At 41.3% G+C, this 20,230-nt stretch overlaps 1 protein-coding gene across 1 annotated transcript in view; it reads right to left on the reverse strand.

Moving 5' to 3' along the window:
* Window positions 1-5,799: 5,799 nt before the first annotated feature.
* Window positions 5,800-20,230, reverse strand: part of KCNH8 (potassium voltage-gated channel subfamily H member 8) — a gene marked incomplete at its 3' end in the record, with an annotated part of 385,548 nt that continues 371,117 nt past the window's right edge. The window contains exon 16 of the mRNA XM_079921784.1: window positions 5,800-6,498. Within this exon, the coding sequence (XP_079777910.1) occupies window positions 5,800-6,498 (699 nt within the window). The remainder of the gene's footprint in view (window positions 6,499-20,230) is intronic.

A 20,230-nucleotide genomic window follows, 5' to 3' on the forward strand; every position in this document is an offset into this window, starting at 1 on the left:
GAAAAAAACCTGAGACAGAAGGAGTCTGAGAAGGCCTGGTTTTGCCCACAGTATGTGTTTTGCCCACCCAGCTCTTTTTTTGTAGAATGTACAGCTATTTAATTCCCTGGAACTGCAGGTGCAGACATGCTGGTCCCTGCCTCACTGGGCTGTCCTCGGGTCTTTTGTGAGCTCTATATTCAGGGCTCTGTTGAATGACACACCCCAAGGAATGGCCTCTCTCAGGACACACGCTGCAGGCAGTGACATTTAGCTTATTTCCTCTGGTGGGACCCACTGTCTCCATGGGAGACCAAGGGGAGTCTTTGAAGGTGTCCGTATGAAGTGGCCGACATTTCATCCTCTCTACTTCCAGCCGAGGAGCTCTGGGCAAGAGAGCAAGACCACTTGCCAGAAAGTTCTGAGGCTTGTGGCTGACAGAGCCCAGGTCCTCTGTGGCCCAGGGTGGTGGACCTGGCTCATGTGTGTGTGTGATTTATGAAGCAACCACAAACTTCCATAAAGAAATTGATGGGCAAAAAAGTATATGTTTAAGTAAAATATTCACATTCGTGAATAAATGTCTTGGATCTTTCTGTAATTGTGAAGAGTTTTTAAAAAGGCTTTAGCACAGGGAACTTTTCTCAATACTCTGTAATGACCTATATGGGAAAAGAATCTAAAAAAAGGGTGGATATATGTATATGCATAACTGATACACTTGGCTGTATAGTTGAAACTAACACGGCATTTTAAATCAGTTATATTCTAATAAATTTTTTTAAAAAAGGCTTTAATTACTAAAATTCAGGTAAAGAAATCAGAAGCCACATGGGTTGGGGCTAAGATAGCAGGAGCAGAGAGCATTTTTTTTCCCCTGGTGCCTCCTCAGTGATATTTTTTTAAGGTAAACGTTGACATAATTGTGAACACTGTGGAGAAGTCGATTGTCGGAGACATAGTACAAAAGCTAGATTTTGACCTATGCAGAGAGAATGTCCAAGGGGGCTCAGTTTCCAGAATTTAGCCTGGGACATGTAGGGGAGGGGAAAGGAGGGAGCGGGAGGGAGGGAGGGAAAGGGGGAGGGAGGGGGAGAACGGAGGAAGAAGGAGAGCCAGGGAGAAGGCTGGGGGCGAGGTCTGGGGAAGGAAGGGTGGAGGAATTAGTGGGGGAAGGAGACGGGGAGACTGGGGGCGGGCATGGGGGGCAGGTAGAAGAGAGCCAGGGGAGAGAATTGACATTTGCTTAGCATGCATCAGATGTCAGGCAGTATGCTTTCACATAAATTACTTCATTAAATCTTTACAAAGTCTCTGCAGGTTAGATGTAGTTGAATCCTCGATTTTCAAATGGAGAAAGTGAGTCTCGGAAGTGTTAAAGAACTTGTCCGAGGTCCCAGAGCGAGGAAAAAAAATGGCTGGACGCAAACCCTCATTTGCGTTCCGCCAAAATGCTTGCTCCTTTCTCAGCATCCTGTTTACTTGTAGCATTTGTCATTGGATAAGATGAAAGCAGTGGGCAAAGGAAGTCTTTGGAACAGCCTTTAACTGAGCCTGTGCATGTGCTGAGGCTCTACTGTCAGCGATGGCGATGATCTGAGGAAGATGACGCTTGGAGAATTATAAATTGTAAAGGCAATGCTCGATAAGGATGCCCTTAGGAAGGGAACTACACACTTCACGAGAAGAAGCAGCCTCCGCAGGAACTATTTGGAACAAGCTAGTTTCACTGTTCTGGATAAAATCAGAATCTTGACAGGAGCAGTCCCATTCCACCCTGGGGACATCCATAGCAACGGTCATTCTCCAACCAAACAGTTGGCTTGCGTCACATCCAAATATGCTTCTCCCTATCCAGCAGAACTGACCCATTTATGAGACTTCAAACGGCATTTTCACTTTTTTCCTTCTAGAAAATCCAAATGAAACTCAGACACCCACCACAAATCAGGAGGTACTGGTGCATGACACATAGTAGGCAATCATTAGAGCTGAAACCGTGAGTGAATGTTCAAAGCTCTCTTGGAGAAAAGGATCAATTACTTTCATGAAAAAATCACCGATGTGTTAGGAACTATATGGAAATAGTACTGCATGCAATCGTCAGCTGTAATTGGTTTGGGTCTAGTTGGTCTAACTCTTCATTATTGAGATGATTACACTGCTTAGGGCCATGTTTCTAGAGTTTGTTCCCTGGAACATCTGTATCAGAATCACTTGGGACCCAGCCCATATCTTAGGCATCAAGGCCTTGAAATCTCTGTTTTAATAAAAGCCCCTGGAAATATGTTATTCAAACTAAAATTTTAGAACTACTGATACAAGGGTTAACCCAACGTCTCTGTTATACAATTATAGACCTGGGGCTGTCTTTAATAAAATTTAGGTGCTAGCCCACTTAGGTATAAATTAGCTAGGACTCAGTCTTTTTGGACGCGCAGGCTCAGTGGCCATGGCTCAGGGGCCCAGCCGCTCCGAGGCATGTGGGATCTTCCCGGACCGGGGCACGAACCCGCGTCCCCTGCATCGGCAGGCGAACTCTCAACCACTGCGCCACCAGGGAAGCCCAGGACTCAATCTTTTATTACTATAGATTCTAGACCAATATTTCTTAACCTTTAATGCATGTAAGTCACCCAGGGAGTTTACTAAATGGTAGATTCCCAGGCCCCATTCAAAGGGACGGGGTTAAGTTAGATTTTCTGCATTTTAAACAATTATCCTATGTGATTCTGATGCAGGGATTCTGCTAATTTCACACTGAATATAGAGCCCTCTGGAAAACAATATTCCTGTCAAGTAGTTAAGCAACCTCTGAGAGGACAATTTGTTACTGATTTTAACACCTCTTAAGGCAATAAACTCCATCTGTAAGTAGCTTTAATTGCCAGAAATTTCTTCTTATGTTGTTTCAATATAAAGTCTTATGTAATCTATCTGGTTCTCTTAAATAGAACTACACAGAAACATTTAGTCCCCAATATTATTTTTAAGAAAATATACTTGACCAAGAACTTAAGTGTTTCTCTTCCCTCTAGATCTCTGTTTTGCTTCTTTAGGGGACAGTGGGGAGGTGAGGAAACTGTAGGGATACAAAAATGTATCTCTGAGCAGACTGCAAGGGCCTCTGCTATTTGTATAGCAACAGTGTTTAGAAAATCAAACACCTAGAACTTGGAATTCTCATTTCCTAGGATAATATCACAACACACATAAACAGACAAAGAAAAACCCAAAACATGTCATTCTGAGCTGCTCTGCATATGGGAGAGTCCTGTCTGTCAGCATAATGGTTGACGAGGGGAAAGGTTAATAAGGAAGAAGGTGAGGCTGATTCACATGAGGCAGGTGCCATTTTGGAAGAATCAATGGGGACCCCCAGTTCTCCCAGCTGCTTGCTCATTCCTGTCTAGTTGCAGACCTGGCCAGCGTGGGCATCTGGTTCTTAGAGCCACTGAAGTCAGCTCTCAGGAGTAGGTACAAAGAAGGTAACCAGCTGGAAAAATATGGACATGTTTCCAGGCATTTCACCACGAATTTCCCAAATCCTTGGAGCTTGACTACTTTATCCCATATGTATGCTTTAAAAAAATATTTTATTTTACTTTATTCATTGATTTCAAAGGAAATTAATTACTAGTACAGTGCAAAAGGCAGCAAGAATGGATTTGGACATGAAGGGAGGGGTACCCAGAGTGGTCACGGGGGTATTGGGGCTATTACTGAAAACAGTGGGATTTGGGCAAGTTAAAGAATCTGTGTCCCAATTATTCATTTACAAAATGGGGATAAAATAATAACAAGTAACTTTTAGCATTGTTTGACTACTAGGTAAGGAAACATAACATGTGTTAATTCCTAAACACGTGTTGGTACATAGTACTCAAAAACCAGAATGTCAGTCATCATTATTAGCATCAGTAATGGTAGTGCTAGTTTGCCAGAAAGACAATCATGAACTAACACCAATTAGTTCTATTTGAATGGTACTTAGAATGATGACTTAGGTCAGGATAAGCAAAAAGGGTGACTACAAATAAATACATTAAATCCAGCAGGTTGCCTTTGCCTCTATTTTCCCATTCACTTAGGTAAGGAGAGATTGAATTTTGGACCTGGGGGAAGAGAAGACACGAGTCTTAAGTGATCTGCCTCAGACACATGCACTGTTGCCATTTTTCTTAGAGAAGGTTTATTTTCTTTCTGCTACTCTAGCCAATTTTAGGATATAAGAGTCACACACCAGAAGTCTTGCTTTGTGTACATGTTTTTAATAATAACAGTTTTCAAATTGCTTATGCTTTGTGGTGGGAAATAAGAACAGGGTGACTCCAGAATGTGAATTCAATATGTTTTCTAAGAACATCTGGGATGATGAGCCCTGAAATGTTCTTAAACATACAATAAACCTGAAGTGAAGGCGTTTATATCATTACCACGCCAGCATCTGAATTTGGGTATTGGCTGAGATGTAGAAAGCACTATAGGTTCTAGACTGTCTCTAACTCCCTAGCTGTGTAATTGCTGGGGCTTTATTAATTTTACCTCTGCAACATGAGAATGAAAACGCCTGCTCTGCATAACTTACAGCAATGTTGAGTGCTTTAAAGAAAAATAATTAAAGCGCTGATCCAAAGCAAGCTGGCATCCCTCTCACAAATCGGAACTCTGAAGTCGCGGCTTCATTTTGGAATTTTCACCGGTCTGCGCAAGCGCTCCTGAAAGAACAGCACAGAGGAAGGATACACCCAAGGTTTTCTTCCTCGTTTTGAGGCCAAAAGAGCTCAATGTAGTTGCGATCTCATATTCCCCAGACCAGTTTTGGGTTCCAGAACCACGAAGTAAGATGGCTGGAGGAGAGATATTTACACAGGCACAGAGGGGGCAGCCTCAGTTCAGGTTGATACCTGAGTCCCCAGAGACCAGGTGGACTCCCCCCCTCCCCCTACCATGCCAGACACTCAGTCCAGGTTTTTACTTCATTAATGAAATATGACCTCACTTTTCTTTTGTAATCCAGAAGTGTGAGGATACATTTGTTGCAAACTGCATGCAGATAAATGGGGGGCTTCCTTTCGAAACTACATCCTCTGAATAATAAGTTTTAATCTACTATACATAACAGTAGTGCGTTTCTTGTTAAAACGGCAAGCTTTTTTTTTTTTACCAAAATGAAAACATTCATTTCTTTATAAATAATTTAAATAGTTTAAATACATATTTCATACCAAGGATATAAAAATAGCGTCTCTTTTTTTTTGATAAATAAAGACATATTCATTTACATGGCAAATAACGTGCAATAGCTGACCACTGGCCACCAGCTCTGTGTGACTGATTGTCTAGGAGATGACATGCAGTGATAAGTGTCCCTTTGCCTTCTGCATTTGAAAAATAGATCAGCAAGAGCTGTGCACTCCCAGGGCCCACAGTCCTACGGATACTGTTCAGGAGTGACACACAGGCACTCAGGAAAAACTTTGCTGCACTTCACAAAAGCCACCTAGGACAAAATGAATCCACACATTCTCTGTCTGGGACATCTAGCTGCTCAGACCCTCAGGGTCTTTGGACTTTTACCAAAGTCTGTCAAACAGACCAGGAAGTTAATGCCTGTACAGGAAAATGTTCCTATTTTGTTTCTAGGATCCAGGAAGTGTCTGCTACAGTCTGGAGGTGGTTCTGCCTTTCCCCGGACCCTCTCTTCCACAGGTCTCCCAGCCTTGCCCAGTCTTCATGCTGCCAGAGGCAAGAAAGGCAAACCAGGGCTGTCATGCAGTGGTGGAGCTGAAACTGGCGGCTGCCTCACATGCCCTAATATCATACGTTTATGGCTTTAGTATCTTTCACTTCTGCTGGGCTTGTGACAACTTCCAGTGGAAAGTTCTCCGAGGGTTCAGTAGTGATGGATGCCCTTCCTTCCCGGTCCCAAGATCCTGGCAGGTTTTCCAGACTGAAGGAACTCATGGCTCCTTGGCCCAAGCTGCCCTCCTCCGATCTGCTTGGGAGAACCAGGTGCAAAGATGTTTCTGAGGAGGAACAGACAGAGGACGAGAGGGTGGCCGAGATGGACTGCAGAGGCATCAGCGTAGTGTCTGACTGTGGAGAGATGCACCTTAAAAACTGCAAACGACCTTCTTGGACGACCTGGTAGCGGGCAGGTGAATAATCAAGGTTCGGAGAATGATACAGTTCACCGCCTGCAGGATTTTGCTCGTAAACGCCAGTTCGCTGGGGGCTGCTCCCCACAGAGGAGGGATCCACACTCCATATGTCGGGGGTGACATTCCCATGACAAAGCTGGGCTTGGGTATAAGCGGCTCCACCTGCTTGCAAGTGTAGACAGGGTTGGTGCGTGCTCCAGGTCATCCTGGTCTGTAAGCTGGAGGGACACACAGAGGTGGTGTGCAGAGAGCAAAACCGAGCGGGCTGCTGGGGGGACACGACGTGTTCTAGAAGCTGCATCACAGTCCTCATGTCTTTACCTAACTGGGACACCTCCTGAGTCAGTGTCGTTACCTGTGTGGACAAAGCAAGGCAAAAGGCAGCAGTCAGAGGAGCACGGCAGTGATTTCAGAGCAGTGAGGAAGGGAAATGAGACTTCTCAGTAAGAAGGTCTGGAAGGCTGCTTCACCTCCAACTCCAGCCAAGCCCAAAGGGTGAATGGGGTGGCTGAGCACCTGATCTAAAGCCATCCTCTCATTCCGCGGGAACCTAGAGAGACACACATAGTCTGGCCTTCTTTTTAAAAAATTTTACATGCATTTTTTAATTGAAGTATTGTTGATTTATAATGCTTCAGGTGGACAGCAGTGATTCAGCTATATATATATATATATAATATATATATATATATTCTTTTCCAGATTCTTTTCCCTTATAGGTTATTACAAAATATTGAATAGAGTTCCCTGTGCTATACAGTAGGTCCTTGTTGATTACCTATTTTATATACAGTAGTGTGTATATGTCAGTCCCAAACTCCTAATTTATTTCCCCTGTTTCCCCTTTGGTAACCACAAATTTGTTTCCTATGACTGTGAGTCTATTTCTGTTTTGTAAATAGGTTCATTTGTATCATTTTTTTAGATTTCACATATAAGTGATATCATATGCTATTTGTCTCAGTCTGACATTCTTAATCAGTGATTTGCGGGTTCCTGGACAAAATTAGAAGTGTGGGTCCATCATCTCTTGCATCTCTGAAATACAGACAGTGTCTTTTGCTTCCCTTCCTCTGAGTTAGCGGGATGCTCCGTGGTGCGCACCCACCATCCAAGACACCTCAAAACAATGTGGAGACGTGAGTATTGTTGCATATAATGCACTCAGCACGCTGCCTGCCCAGGGTAGACACCCAGTAAATGACGGCTCTCACTCCTGCCATTTCTGGTCAAGATCAACACTTAGTCAGAGATATACTGGCCTTCAGGGGTAGGGAGGGTGGTAAGAAAGAACTCACAACAGACTTGCTAGGATTTGTCTATAGAAAAGGGAAAGCTGCAAAATGAGAGTTAGAAACGAAAAGGTCTTCAAGGTGGGTCCGTCCACATAAGCACTGTGGGGAACCCTGGAGGGCTGGGGTCCATCAGTGAACCGGAACCCCACGGAATTACAACCTCAACTGTGCAGTGTGTTCTTTCTTTTTTTTTTTTGCAGTACGCGGGCCTCTCACTGTTGCAGCCTCTCCCGTTGCGGAGCACAGGCTCCGGACGCGCAGGCTCAGCGGCCATGGCTCACGGGCCCAGCCGCTCCGCGGCATGTGGGATTTTCCCGGACCAGGGGCACGAACCCGTGTCCCCTGCATCGGCAGGCGGACTCTCAACCACTGCGCCACCAGGGAAGCCCTGGGCAGTGTGTTCTTTATTCACTTTTCTAGGTGAGACATTTAGTTTGTATAAGACTTTCAAGGGAGACATGACCCTCAAACTCACAAGAACCTCTGAAGAGTCTTCATTATCTGCTTTACACTTAAACCAATACTGTAATTCACCGGAGGATTTATTTTCCTAACAACCACATCCCATTTTTTAACCATGGAAGACCACCAGAAAATTGACTTATATCCAGCTTTTCTGGATGGTTTCTATTCTTCAAAGTGAGGAAAACCTATATTTCAGAAAGCAGGCCACACATATATTTTCTAGTCTTTGGTTAGATTCATAACACGAACACATAGTGTAATATTTTGCCTTCATTGCTATAAGACTGTATTTTATAAAGGACTTCCCATGCCCTGATTTTACTATCATGAACCACAAACTCCAATATAAGCAGCTGAACCCACTGGCTAAATACCATCAGAAAAAAAACAAAACAAAACAAGACAAAAGGGCAGTTCAGTTTCAATGAAGCCAAAACCAAGATTGCTGTTTGGGGCAGACTTTTTTCAATATTTAAGTATACATTCCTAATTCATCCAGTAACTTCATTCAGTCCACTTCCTATAAGTGCATTCTGAAACTAATTCCCCATGGCAGGCCCATCAGGAGGTAGTGTCATTCAAATCAGGCATTTTTAAAAGACCAGAAGGAGGTTTTTCCACGGTTCAGGCAACCAACTGGTAACACCTGCCTTGAAATTGCCAGGCCAAAACTATTTCTGCCTTGCTGCTAGCATGGAACTCGAGGGACCCTATCGAATACTTGCCCAGGCTTTTCAGCAGATCTAAAATTTTTGGCGAGAAAAAGATATCTCTGAGACTCACATTTAAGAAGTGAAACAGTGAATCTGAGAAAGAGTCTATGTGTTTTGAAATTTTCACTGCAGGTTGTCAATTTCAGAACTTGCCAAAACTCAATTCTAAAGTACACGGGTGACACAAATCATCTCTGGATCTCAGCACAGCAGACATGCACCCAAGGGTTCTATCTTGAGTTGATTAGCCCTTCTATCAAAATTTCAGAAGAGAAAGTTGGTACTAAATGAGATGTTTGAAGGATATATTCACCGTCCCCTTCCTGTAGGTGGTCTAAGTTAATGCCTGTATCAAGTTCACCAGGGTTCAGCTCCCAGTAAGAATGCTTTCAGTCAGCCTTAGCATTGAATAAAGACAAAATCTTTGAAGCGCAACTTTGCATTTTAGACACAGCAACAATTATTTTATCCAATAAATGAGTACATTTATAATACAACAAGCTTTTAGGTCCGTTCTCCCTATTGGATCTACAAACAACACTAAGATCAGCAGGGACGCACCTGTAAAGTGGGGACACTAAGGCCCAGAGGTTAAATGACATTTTAAGGTCTCTTATTTCATGAATGACAGTTGTTGGTCTGGAATTCGAGCCTTCTAGTTTTGGTGCTCTATTACGGTATATTAGAGAAGACATTGCCTAAGAGTTGAGAGATTTTTGCCAATGTGGTCAGAGTTTGTGAAGAGCACAGATGATACAAAAAGGAGCCTCGTGTAAAAGTTGTCTGCAATGGGTTCATTTTTTTTTTTTCACATATAAGCAATGTCGTATGATATTTGACTTTGTCTGACTTACTTCACTTAGTATGATAGTCTCTAGCTCCAACTTATACACAAAACAGAAACAGACTCACAGACATAGAAAACAAACTTATGGTTACCAAAGGGGAAGGATGGGGGGGAGGGATAAATTAGGAGCTTGGGATTAACGTATACACACTACCGTATATAAAATCAACAACAAGGGCCTACTGTATAGCACAGGGAACTATACTCAATATCTTACAATAACCTATAAAGGAAAAGAATCTGAAAAAGACTCTCTCTCTCTCTCTCTCTCTCTCTATATATATATATATATACACACACACACACACACACACATATACATATATGTATATGTAAAACTGAATCACTTTGCTGTACACCTGAAACTAATACATTGTATTTAAAAATAAAATTTATAAAAAAGTTGTCTGAAATGGTAATTCAACATCAAATAAGTAAATAGTATCTCTAAAAAAATAGGTGACAGTAAAATTTCTTCACAGCAAATTATATGAATGGAACAAGACCAAAAATGTTTGTACAGGGAAGTCCCTGGCAGGCCGGTGGTTAAGAATCTGCCTGCCAATGCCAGGGACACGGGTTCGAGCCCTGGTCCGGGAAGATCCCATAGGCCACGGAGCAACTAAGCCCGTGTGCCACAACTACTGAGCCTGCGCTCTAGAGCACGCAAGCCACTACTACTGAGCCTGTGCGCCTAGAGCCCGTGCTCCACAGCAAGAGAAGCCACCGCAAGGAGAAGTCTGCAATGAAGAGTAGCCCCTGCTCGCCGCAACTAGAGAAAACCTGCGCACAGCAACGAAGACCCAACGCAGCCATAAATAAATAAATAAATAAATAAATAAATAAAAGACAACATATGCTTTTAAAAAGAAAAGGGTTTGTAATAAGGGAAAATCTGGAAGTGGGAAATATGTTAATAGACATATTGCTGATGAACTATTTTTTTCTAGTTTTCAAAAGAAACAGATATTTTTCTATGGTTGAACTACCTTTCCAAGGCCACGTTCGTGGCACTGAACTTTTCCTGAGCATTTACCATAACTTTGAGGCCATGAACTTTGAATGGGACTCCAGAGTCTTGACTAGCTCCAGGAATGTAAATAGCATTAACATTTTCAGAAAAAAAAAATTACTATATTAGCTTGAACTAAGCGGAGTAAAGAACCCAAGGAAATAGAGCTTTCTTCAGCTCTAGAGGGTAATGTTCAATTTACATCAGGGAAGACTTCTGTCACTGTGGCACTGGGGACACACCCCTGCCCCTTATTAAAGCTGCATAGGGAATTAATCCTTAGTAGGTAAGGGATCGCTCCCTTTGTAAGGGCAAAGCCAGCTGCCACAGGAGAGATGGCATCTCCTGAGGGTAGAGACTCTGTTCTCACTGAAGGTAATAACATACTGCCACAGAGAGTAAAGCTTCACAGCACTTTTGTTTACTGCTTTCTGCTCGTCTTGCTGACAAATTCATTCTAAAACACAAAAGGCTTTATTCTTAATCAAATGTAGAAAGCAGAGAATGCAAAGTCTCTACTTTCTAAGGGGGGTGGGATTCAATGCTTTTTCACAGCACAGTTAAGAAGATGGGCATTTGCTAAAAAAGGTTGTTGGAACTACCTTATGAACAAGGCACTGTCTGTCCACTTAAAGAGATGTCTTCAAAATACAACATAAACCCAGAATGCTGCAGAGATAGGTCAATAAAAACAAAAAATCATTTGGATCCAATGAACCAATGTTTTCCCATTTACTTCAACAACTGTTTACACTTTTTAAATGTCTTCTGTCACTCATATTAGAAAACAGAGCAGGTATTACGAAGCCTTCACAAGTCCCACTTGGTTTTTTTTTTAATCATTAATTTAAGTTTTTTAAATTGAAGTATGATTTACAATGTCACTTTAGTTTCAGGTGTACAAAAGTGATTCAATTATACAGCTATATATATATATTTTTTTTTTTCAGATTCTTTTCCCTTATAAGTGATTACAAAACATTGAGTAGAGCTCCCTGTGCTCTACAGTAGGTCCTTGTTGGTTACCTGTTTTATAGTAGTGTATATATGTTAATACCAAACTCCTAATGTGTCCCTCCCCTCCCTTTCCCCCCTGGTAATGATAAGTTTGTTTTCTATGTCTGTGGGTCTATTTCTGTTTTGTAAATAAGTTCATTTGTATCACTTTTTTGGATTTGGCATTTAAGTGATAGCATATGTTTATCTTTCTCTGTCTGACTTCACTTAGTATGATCATCTCTAGGTCCATCCATGTTGGTGCATATGGTGTTATTTCATTCTTTTTTATGGCTGAGTAGTATTCCATTGTATATATGTACCACACCTTCTTTAACCATTCATCTGTCGACGTTTGGGTTGCTTCCATGTCTTGGCTATTGTGAATAGCACTCCCACTTGGTTTTTTTAATGGTCCGTTTCCTGCATTTTCCCCTTTGCATACCATCAGTCTGAATACAGTGGGGGTCACATCACACTGCCCATGTGAAGGCTGTACCTCTGACTGGGGTCTCTTCTCCTCGGCCCCTTTTCTGCCTGGTAAGTTTCTCTCCCTTCAAACATCAAATCCCTCATTTCCTCTGAAGAGCTTTTTCCTGACAGCTCATTGATACTCAAAGAGCAGTTTGAGCATCGATAGGACTGTCTGTCCCAACCAGGCTCTGAGTTCCATGCGGGTAGAAGTTATTATTTACCTCAGTGTCTCCTGGACTCTGGGCAATGCCTAGAATACAACATACACTCAGTAAATCTTGAATGTATAAAAGAATGCAATTCCTGCCATTTTGAAGGGCTTGGTACTCATATTGCTTTCAATTTTTTTTTTTTTTTTATTTTATGTTATCTCATGATTTTACCATAAACATCATGGGGGAAAGATTCCTACTACAAAATTATGTTGGGAAATCTGTAACTCGTGCTCTTCACCCCAAGTAAATATGTTAAAAGTAGGTATTGTGACTGTTAAAGTTTTGCATATAAATTTCCTGAATCAAATCCTTGGGTGTTTCCCAGTTTGAAAGAGCAGGTGGTATTTCCGCCACTAAGAATCCCTTTTATTTTAATGTGTTTCCTTCATAACTGTAGATATAGGTCTCTTTTGGCCAAGACTTCTGCTATTTATCTTGCTGCTCTGTAACTTGTCCCAGCATAAACTTGATTTCCATGGGTAGTTTTGATTCCCTGGGGAAATTTCCCGTTTACTGACTCCCATATCTCATGAGTACATGGTGAGTGCCAAGTGACATATTCAATTAAGTTAGTCAGAGTTGTTTTATCAGCTGAAATTTGGCAAAGTTTTTTGCATCCCTAGTTGCCACCCTTCATGGCTATTTTATTTATTTATTTTAATTAATTAATTAATTAATTTTTGGCTGCATTGGGACTTCGTTGCTGCGCGTGGGCTTTCTCTAGTTGAGGCGAGCGGGGGCTACTCTTAGTTGTGGTGCGCAGGCTTCTCATTGTGGTGGCTTCTCTTGTTGTGGAGCTTAGGCTCTAGGCACACCTGCTTCAGTAGTTGTGGCACGCATGCTCTAGAGCGGAGGCTCAGTAGATGTGGCGCACGAGCTTAGTTGCTCCGCGGCATGTGGAGTCTTCCCGGACCAGGGCTCGAACTCGTATCCCTCTGCATTGGCAGGTGGATTCTTAACCACTGAGCCACAAGGGAAGTCCCTTCATGGCTATTTTAGATGTGGCCTTCTGATTATTTCTACTTCCATATATAGTAGATAAAGAAAGCACAACTTAATACACATTATTCTTTTACTTGTGTATTAAGTTACACTTTCTTTACCCGTTTTTTTCCCTCTCCCTTCTCATTCTTCAGTAGATAGGAATCCATCGGTCTGGAATTTAAAACTGTTAGCCAAACCAGTTCACCATTACCATCTGTGTAGGCAATTGTTCACATCCAAGATTTCTCTAGCCCTTCCGAAGTCCCAACTGTTAGGAGGAAGATGTGATGAAAACACCATCTGTGTATCCAAGTAATTCAGTGTTCTAGCCAAAACTTTGGAGCATCTAAAGACTATTCCCTTCTCTGTTCTCCCAACACCATGCATTTAACCGACAAGTCATTAGCTGTTTAGGTTTCCAGGCAGTGTGTTCACTCTTTGGAGCAGCATCTCCCATCATGAATAGAAACACGTGTGTGACAACTGACTTGTCAACTGTCCATGATAATCCACCCACTGATCTTACCATACCGCTAAGAAGGGAATCGCAAAGTGCCACACTTTTTCTATTTCTGCCGTATCCAGGTTTCCTCTGAACTTCTGTTTGGTGCAGAAATAAATCACTGTCGCCTACATTTCCAGAGTACCTGGGCTTCTCCTTTCACGTTTAATTTGTTTCATTCCTGTGACAGTACTTCTCATTCTCCTGAGTCATATTTCAACAAGGGCTTTGTTGTGACGATTAAATAATATGATGGATGTTAAAGTTTATTCCCCACAGGATTGGTATTATGTCAGAATTTCAGGTGTCTGGATTTGATAATGCAACACAGGCATTAAGCTTAGTTGAAACTTGGTGGTAGGGAATACAAACCCGGGACACACGGAGCCCAAAGAAAATAAAAGCCAGTTATCTCTGTAACTCCTCTCCAGCCTCAGCATGGAGAGGCAAACTATTCCTGTTAACACTTTTACATAATTAATATTGGAAGAAACAGAGTCTCCACGTTTTAGCATTGCCTTATGTGGATCTTTCCAGTAGCAAACAGTAAGAGTAATAGCCAGAGCTTTTGAAAAATTTTGATGGAGATCCTGTATCCTGTATCCTTAAGTCTAAGGTTTGAGAAATTGCAGTCAGATGGATTAAGACTTTTCTATAAAGGATGAGTGAGTCAAAATAGAATGATGTGCAGCTTGGTGTTGGTAAGAATTGAGTAAGGACCAATGTGGGGCAGGGGTGGGTGTAGGTACTGTGGTCTTTCTCGTTTTTATAGTAGCTTAAGGCCTTACACACATCCTGCCATCTATAAATGTTTGTTGATAGATGAGTAATTTAATAAATGTTAAATTTCATGGCTAATTTCTTACTATGAGTTTGTTATTTTCATTTGAACTTGAAGAACTTTCTTCAATCTCCCCTAAAGAGCACTGCAGGACACGGAAGTAAGTATCACTATGCATCTAGCAGGGAAGAATGTTTCATATGATCTCGGTGTTCATGGAAGTCCCCACCACTTCAAAATAGGAGATTTTCAAAACACTGTGTTATTATATGGTTTAAAGAATCCATCTGTGATGTTGGTGACCTGTGGTCCCAATAACACTTGCATGGCCAGCTTTTATACATGCATTTTGGTACAAGCACAGATTTGCTTTTTTAGTGTGTCTTTGGATTGTGCCTTTTGCAAACAGGAGTGTGAGTTTCATAATGAAGCCCAGAATGTGTTTTTGACAATATCTTTCATTTCACATAGAAAATAGCTTCCTTTCGTCTTCTATTATTCTCATTTTACATTTCTCAATCTTAGCTATTGGTATGGTATGATTCATGGACTCTGGGTATAACCGAAACTTCAGTTGATAGGGAAAAAATGTGATTTCCATTTCTGTGCATTCAGTGAGCAGATGGGGAATGCATCTGTTGATATAATCTTCTTAGCTTGAGGAGTTCTTGACCTGTCACTCAGTTTTTGCCAAACGTGTACACATTTTCCTGCCAGACACAATTTTTCTAAATTCAGGGATACTAATTACACCAATCCTCTCCCCCGCCATGAACACATATACATTTTTACAAACTCTGATTCAGGTAATTAAATGGTCTTTCATTTAATCCTTTGTTATGTTGCATATTTATCATGAGATTCAGACAAGTTCAATCAAATTCCATCAGCAGGCAAAACAAAAAAGACGATCGGCATAATTTTATCCTTGCGTCTTTTGCTTCACAAAGCATTCAAAAACAAGTGACAGTCTTTTTATTTGTCAGCTAAAATAATAACCATACTCGGCACTTGCATAAATTTCAGACAAATGAAGATCTCAGGCCCATTACTGATGAAAGTTATAAATCTTTGCCTACAGCTGGAGAGACTAGAATGTTGGGGGATGAAGTGGCTTATCTGAGGTCACACAGGAATAGTACCAAGGGCTTTGCTTTTGCAGGTGCATCTGATGCCTCTCAAATTATAATAAGAGAAGAATACAAGTCTAGCATGACCAATACAAAATGACCAATTATGGTCTTGAGAGTAGTTACTCCAGTGTTTTCACTGAATTTCTGCAAGCTCAGGTCATTGGACACAGCTGTATCACTTTAGCTGTACTATGCTAATCCATTATTTATCAACCCTTTGCTTTCCTCGTCTTCATTCCTGCTTCCTGTGACAAAGTTTGATTAGTGTCTGAACTGCTTTCTGGCTAAGGGATCCTCACCGCTATCATGAACACCAGACAAAAGTCTGTCTCCTTTCAGAATACCAATTGCATAGGGCAGTGCTTGTCAAGATCTAACATATACAGGACTCATGGTACTCTTGGTTCCAGCTCTCAGAGTCAGATCAATAATTCCTAGTCTTATGGATATAGCTCCTATTCTTATGGATCTAGTCCCTTTGGTTAACTCTTCATATACTGATCTTTCAGTAAGAGCTTAAAATTGAGTCTAACCCACTTCTTTCAGTTCCTTTGGCAAGTTCAGAGTTGGAGTTTTTCATTTGTTTAGATCTTCTTTCAACACTGTTTTGTAGTTTTCTGTATACAAGTCTTGTAGCTCCTTGGTTAACTTCATTCCTAGGTATTCTATTCTATTTATACTATTGTAAGTGGGGCAGTTTTCTTAACTTCTCTTTCTGATAGTTCATTGTTAGTCCATAGAAATGCAAAGGATTTGGGTACGTTGACTTTGTACCCTGCAACTTTACTGAATTCGTTTATTAGTTCTAACAGATTTTTGGTGGCACATTGAGGGTTTAGGGTCTTTGTTCTTAGCGGCTCCCTGAATTTGAAACTTGGCCGTGTCTCAAAGCAGACGATGCCAGTGAGCACCTAGCTGCAGGCGGATTAGAAACGGACACCCAGGCAGCAGCTGGGAAAGTATGCAGTCCAATCCCTTTGAGGGAGAAACTGAGAGATGGACGTTTTTGCTGAGCCTGGGTATATAGCCATGGGGGTGCTTCTGCGCTCTTTAAAAACTGCTTCTTTGTTTACTATAGTCCCGTGGGGCTTCTGAACACAAGCCCCATTGGCTTACAGAGCTAGGTGTTTGGGGGGCCCATCCCTCAGGTAGGAACCTTACAAGTTGCGGGCACTAGATGCGTGGTCCAAACCCTTCAGTCTCAGGGAGAAGCTGCAAGTTGGGGGTTCCCTCCTGATCGCCTGATGCTATGTCAGGGATGGGGTTTATGTGTGACACAAAAGTGTGTCTCAGCAGCCCCTACCTGTTTCCCTATGGGCATTTTTTCATTCACCTGCTGGGTAGGAGTCACCCAGCTAGTTTCTGTATTCTCTCAGAGGGAAATATTCTGTGTGTAGCTGTACATACCGTGCATCATCCATTGGAGGAGGGAAATTCAGGTGCTTTCTGTGCTGCCATCTTGGAGCATTTATTATCTATTTTCTGTGTTTTAATCCATTGTATTTCTTACCTTTACTGAAGCTCAAATTATCCCATCTTTGGCCACTGGGAGACTCTTCATAGTGGCTCCTGAGTTCTTTCAACATCATACTAACAGGGTTTGATAGCTTTCTTGCTGTGCTCTGAACACAAAGGTGTTCCAGACTCATCATGTATATTTCATGCCCCAGAATTGGAAACAGCCATTCATACAAGAAACTCTGGTTTCCTTCAGTGGGAAATTGTATTTCAAGACCATACTTGAGGCACAGAAATATTTACTGTTATTGGGCTAGCCACTGTTTTTATTCCTTTTCTGTTAAAAGAGCGTGGAGATGTATGCATGTTTATGATAGTACATCAGTTCACACTAGTGTTCCTAATTCCATTTCAGGACTATAGGGTTCTTAACGTTTTTCCATATTATATTTGTATCTCCTTTATTCTACACTGTGAATTCTGGTTACTGAGGTACAGAGAATGATATAATTAGGATATGCCATAATTATAGGCATACATATTTTACTGCAGTCTGCTTTACCATGCTTCATGGATATAGTGTTTTTTGTTGTTTGTTTTGTTTTACAAATTGAAGATTTGTGGCAACCCTGCATTGTCAGATAATGGTTAGCATTTTTTAGCAATAAAGTATGTTTTAAAATTAAGGCACGTACATTCTTTTTCTTAGACATAATGCTATTGCACACTTAACAGACTACAGTATAGTGCAAACAAAAGTTTTATATAGACTGGGAAATCAAAAAACTTGTGTGGGGCTTCCCTGGTGGCGCAGTGGTTGAGAGTCCGCCTGCTGATGCAGGGGACACGGGTTCGTGCCCCGGTCCGGGAGGATCCCACATGCTGCAGAGTGGCTGAGCCTACGCGTCTAGAGCCTGTGCTCCACAACGGGAGAGGCTACAACAGTGAGAGGCTCGCATACCGCAAAAAAAGAACTAATTTTCATCAATTGTTTCTTCTTTATCTTTTGTTATTGTACATTTCAATGACCCATTTTTAACCACTGCCAATCAATAGCCAAAAAAGCCTGCCAAGAGGTTAGGTTCTTACTGAATTAATGCAGTAATTTTTTACTTTACTTTACTTTCGGAGCAGCTGAGCAATGAGGGTCGCAGTGAGAAAGACCGACCCAGCGAGGTCTAGAAGAACACTTTCATGGAGCCATGGTACCTAAAGTGTGTGTCAGGGCTCTAGAAAGATTCTTCTTTTAATCACTGACAGACACCTTCCCCCATCAAGTTTCTGGTACTGTAGCTTTAAACAGAAACATGTATTTCCCTAAGAAACTCTTTAATAAATGTTATTTGAACACAACTCTTCATCTCCAAGGCTAAGGAGATTCAGTTTAGAAAGTGAACTTGCAGATCACCAGCTGAGGCCAGCACAGGACTGTAGTAACGGTATCTTGTACCAATGATTTGATTTGATTTTAAAAATACATTGAAAAGGTCAGTAAATTACCAGTGAATTTCCCAAGCCCCTGTCTCTCCTTAACACTCTTTATCATTTTACTTGCTTTACTATGCACTCCTTTTTTTGTTTGTTTTAAGATTTGAAAATGCTAACATGTGCAATAGTCATGCATGGGAAACATATATGGGAAAATATATGGGAAATCAATAAATTCCCCTTGAATAAACATATAGTATATTTTATCAGGCTTTCTTGAAAAGCTCTTTCTGAAATTATCCTATACTAAAATTATCTGTCCACTGTTTAATCAAGCCTTAGATCTAAGTATCTATCCGGCCAATTTAAGGACTCAAAGGCTCACATCTTGAGGTAGGCTTCTGATATTTCAGAGAGGAAATCTTTTCAACAGAGACCAAGGATGGTCTGCTTGGAAAGCTAACCCTCCTGGGCTGGACTGAGGTTTTGTTTCCAAGTCACTTGCTGCATGTATGATTTTCTCTGGACCTCAGTTTACTTATCTGCAATAGCAGCATATCCATATCAGGATCTCTAAAGTCTCTTCAAACTCAAAACTGAAATCCCATTTCCCTCTTCTATTCAATGTCCTAATGCTTAATGGTTAAAATGGACATAATGCATAATCCAAGCATCTTTTATTCATTCATCAGCCATAAGTATGTGTCTACCATGTGCCAATCGATAACAAAGGGAAAAGCAGATAAAGATTCTTGTCCTCCTAGAACTGACTTTCTAATGGGGGGCGGGGGTAGAGACAATGAAAATGTAGATAAATAAACCATGTGGTGTAGTAGGGGTTTGATAGGATTTTGAGGGAAAACAAATTTGGAAGTAAATTTGGGGAGAGGGGGCTGCTATTTTAAAAAGGCTGGTCAAGGAGGAACTCATTGGGAAGCTGACATTTGAGGATAGACTTGAGAGAGGGAAGAGAGTTGCCCACGCAGATGTCTTGCGAAAGAGGTTTCTGAACAGAGAGAAGGAATACAAGACCTTGAGGTGCTTTTATAAGCTGAAACATTATGACAGACAATAGCCTCTGTGCTGGAAGTATCATCTGTAGGACACTGGGGTCATTTGTCATTGTCCTTGAGAAACTGGGTTAAGAGGCGGGGCAGAGGCAAAAGAAGTTGATTATGATGAAGAGACTGGATCTCACATCACTTGAGTAAAGTTTCAAGGAAGAGAGAACATTTATAGAAGGAGAAAATATGCTACAGGGTGGGGAGGAAGAGAGAGATTAGCTACCTTCAAAATCTAAAGTATTTCGTTAAAAAAGATCAGTCAGGTGGCTTTTTCTGTTCTAATCAAGAGCAAAAGAAGTAGGAAAAATGAATAACAGGTTTTACAGAGTTATATCAGCTAAATATAGCGAAGAGGTTTCTAATAGCTAAAGCAATTGAGAAAAGAAGTCAGCCACTGTCTGCATGGTTTGCTGTCATTAGGAACATTTGGAGAATTTTTAAAAATAGAGATGCCCAGTGCCAACTCTAGGGGTTCTGAGAGTCAGTCCACGATGGGCTACAGGAAAGGTAATTTAAAAAATATTTATTCATTATTTTACATATTAATTTATTAAACATATTTATAATCATGTAAAAAATATATTCCCAGAGAATTTGAAAGCACAACCAGGTCTGGGAAGCATTGCCATAGATTTCTCTAGAGCATGGTGAGATTCTTACTACAGAAAATATTCAGGTAAAATAATTTCTTGCCAGTAACCTCAGAAAGAAAATTCTCAC

Source organism: Stenella coeruleoalba (genome assembly GCF_951394435.1).
Source record: "Stenella coeruleoalba genome assembly, chromosome: 5".
NCBI classification, from domain to species: Eukaryota; Metazoa; Chordata; class Mammalia; order Artiodactyla; family Delphinidae; genus Stenella; species Stenella coeruleoalba.